This window comes from Chondrus crispus, genomic scaffold (genome assembly GCF_000350225.1).
Source record: "Chondrus crispus Stackhouse genomic scaffold, scaffold_44, whole genome shotgun sequence".
Classification (NCBI taxonomy): domain Eukaryota; phylum Rhodophyta; class Florideophyceae; order Gigartinales; family Gigartinaceae; genus Chondrus; species Chondrus crispus.
In genome coordinates, this window is record NW_005179353.1 from 427,466 (window position 1) to 429,514 (window position 2,049).

At 52.8% G+C, this 2,049-nt stretch overlaps 2 protein-coding genes across 2 annotated transcripts in view; one reads left to right on the top strand and one right to left on the bottom strand.

Annotated features, from left to right (window-relative positions):
- The window catches only part of CHC_T00006530001 (hypothetical protein), a 2,949-nt gene extending 2,939 nt beyond the window's left edge, over positions 1-10 (bottom strand). Inside the window, exon 1 of the mRNA XM_005718984.1 lies at positions 1-10. This exon is cut by the window's left edge and continues 2,519 nt beyond it. Coding sequence (XP_005719041.1) covers positions 1-10 — 10 coding nt within the window.
- Positions 11-724: 714 nt separating this feature from the next.
- Positions 725-2,049, top strand: part of CHC_T00006531001 (hypothetical protein) — a 2,909-nt gene continuing 1,584 nt past the window's right edge. Inside the window, exon 1 of the mRNA XM_005718985.1 lies at positions 725-2,049. This exon is cut by the window's right edge and continues 832 nt beyond it. Within this exon, the coding sequence (XP_005719042.1) occupies positions 725-2,049 (1,325 nt within the window).

Consider the following 2,049-nt stretch of genomic DNA (forward strand, 5'->3'; position numbering starts at 1 on the left):
GCGCTTCCATAGCGTCCGTGCCACTGATGGCCAAACTGCCATCGCCCCTGCAGCGCCGGCGCCCTGCCTCCACTGTGCCACGCCCTGTGCACGGACGCGGCCGGACGCTTCTCACACGCGACTCACCGCCTCACCGATCCGCACCACGCCCCGCGCGTGCCCTAACCGCGCATGCCCCAATTTTCTCATTATTTTTTTCCAACTTCCGTAACTCCGTCACTGCAAGCAATCCACAAGTCCAACCGTACACGCGCCTCTCTAAAAATCACTTCAGATCGAACCGCCCCATTAAATATTCTTGTCTGTCGCGAGCCGACGCATATGTACGCCGCTGTATATCCCCCCTTGCTCTTTGCCAATCCCCCTCCCCTTGCTACCCGCCCCTTCGAATCGCGCGCGAAGCACTACATTCGCCGTCATGACAGCCCCGCGTGCAGCCTTCGTCCCCTCCGCCCGCAACCTCACCATGTCCGCTGGCCCGCAGGGCCCGTCCACCCCGGCCTCACCGCTGCCTAAGCTCGCCGTCGCCGTCGGCGCAACGGTCGTCGCCGCGGCGGCTGGCTATGTCATCCGCAACTATCTGCGAGGGCCTGTGAGGCGCACCCCGCCTGAGCCGGAGGAGGACCCAACTCCCGTCGTCTTTGGCAAGGTCGAGGGCCGCAACCATGGCGATCAGTCCAAATTGATGACCACTAACATCACCAGGGACGACCCTTTCTTCTGGATGCGCGACGATGACAGGAAAGATGAGCGGGTCCTGAAGCATTTGCGACAGGAGAATGCTTACACGAATTGGATGACTATGTCGCTCAAACCGTACGCCAAAGACATTTATAAGGAGATGCTCTCCCATCTAAAAGAGGATGACGTTACCGTCCCCGCCAAGAAGGGGGCCTTCAAGTATTACTCCAAGACCGTCGCGGGGAAGAGCTACAAATATTTCTGCAGGAAAGCTATTTTGAATTCGGGTCAACTAGGGGAGGAACAGCTACTTCTGGATGTTAACCAAATTGCCGCTGGCCAAAAGTATTGTGAAGTCGGTGCCACAGAGATATCTCCCGAAGGCGACATCTTTGCATACAGCATGGATCAGTCTGGGTATGAGACGTATCAAATTTGCTTTTTGCACTTGGAGTCTGGTAAATTGCTCCACGAGGATGCCATTGCTGGCACTACTGGTTCCATCGAGTGGGGAAAAGATGGTTCCGAGGTATACTACAAGACCTTTGACGACGCCCATCGTCCTGACAAGGTCTGGCGCCATAAGATGAAGTCTGGGCCATATGCTGAGGCGGGGTTTGCGGAACAGAAGGACGCATGTCTATATGAAGAGAAGGACACCGAGTTTAATCTCTACGTATCGAAATCATTATCTGGCCGCTTCCTGTTCGTCAGTTCGTATGCCAGTACCTACTCGGAGCATCACTTTATTGATCTCGATAATTCCGATAAGGGCGTGCGTTTGATTAAGAAACGCGAGACATATGTTTTGTATGATGTCACGCATGCGCATGGGGACACATTTTACGTCCTCACGAATGCAGAAGGTGCCACAAATTTTAAGGTTATGAAAACTGACATTGCTGAAACCTCGAATTGGACTGAATTTATCCCGTATGAACGAACGAGAAAGATCGATGACGTTGAGTGTTTCAAAGATTTTGTTGTTCTCCAAGGAAGGCAGAATGGCTATAAAGAGATATGGATGGTCCCCAGGCATAACCCGGAGTTGATGTACCAAATTCCGTTGGAAGAATCGGCCCACACCGTGCGGTTGGGCTCCAACTACGAGTATGAGACAGACGTATTACGTTACAACTATTCCTCGCTGACTACGCCCATGCAGACTAGAGAGTACGATGTGAAGTTGAGGACGAGCAATTTGCTGAAGGAGGTGGAAGTGCCAAATTATGACAGGTCGATTTACAGGACGGAGCGCATCGAAGCAAAGAGCCGCGATGGTGTGACAATTCCAATGTCAGTCGTGTACAATAAAAATGCTGTCCAAGCCAATAGCCCCAATCGGTTGCACTTATATGGATACGGATC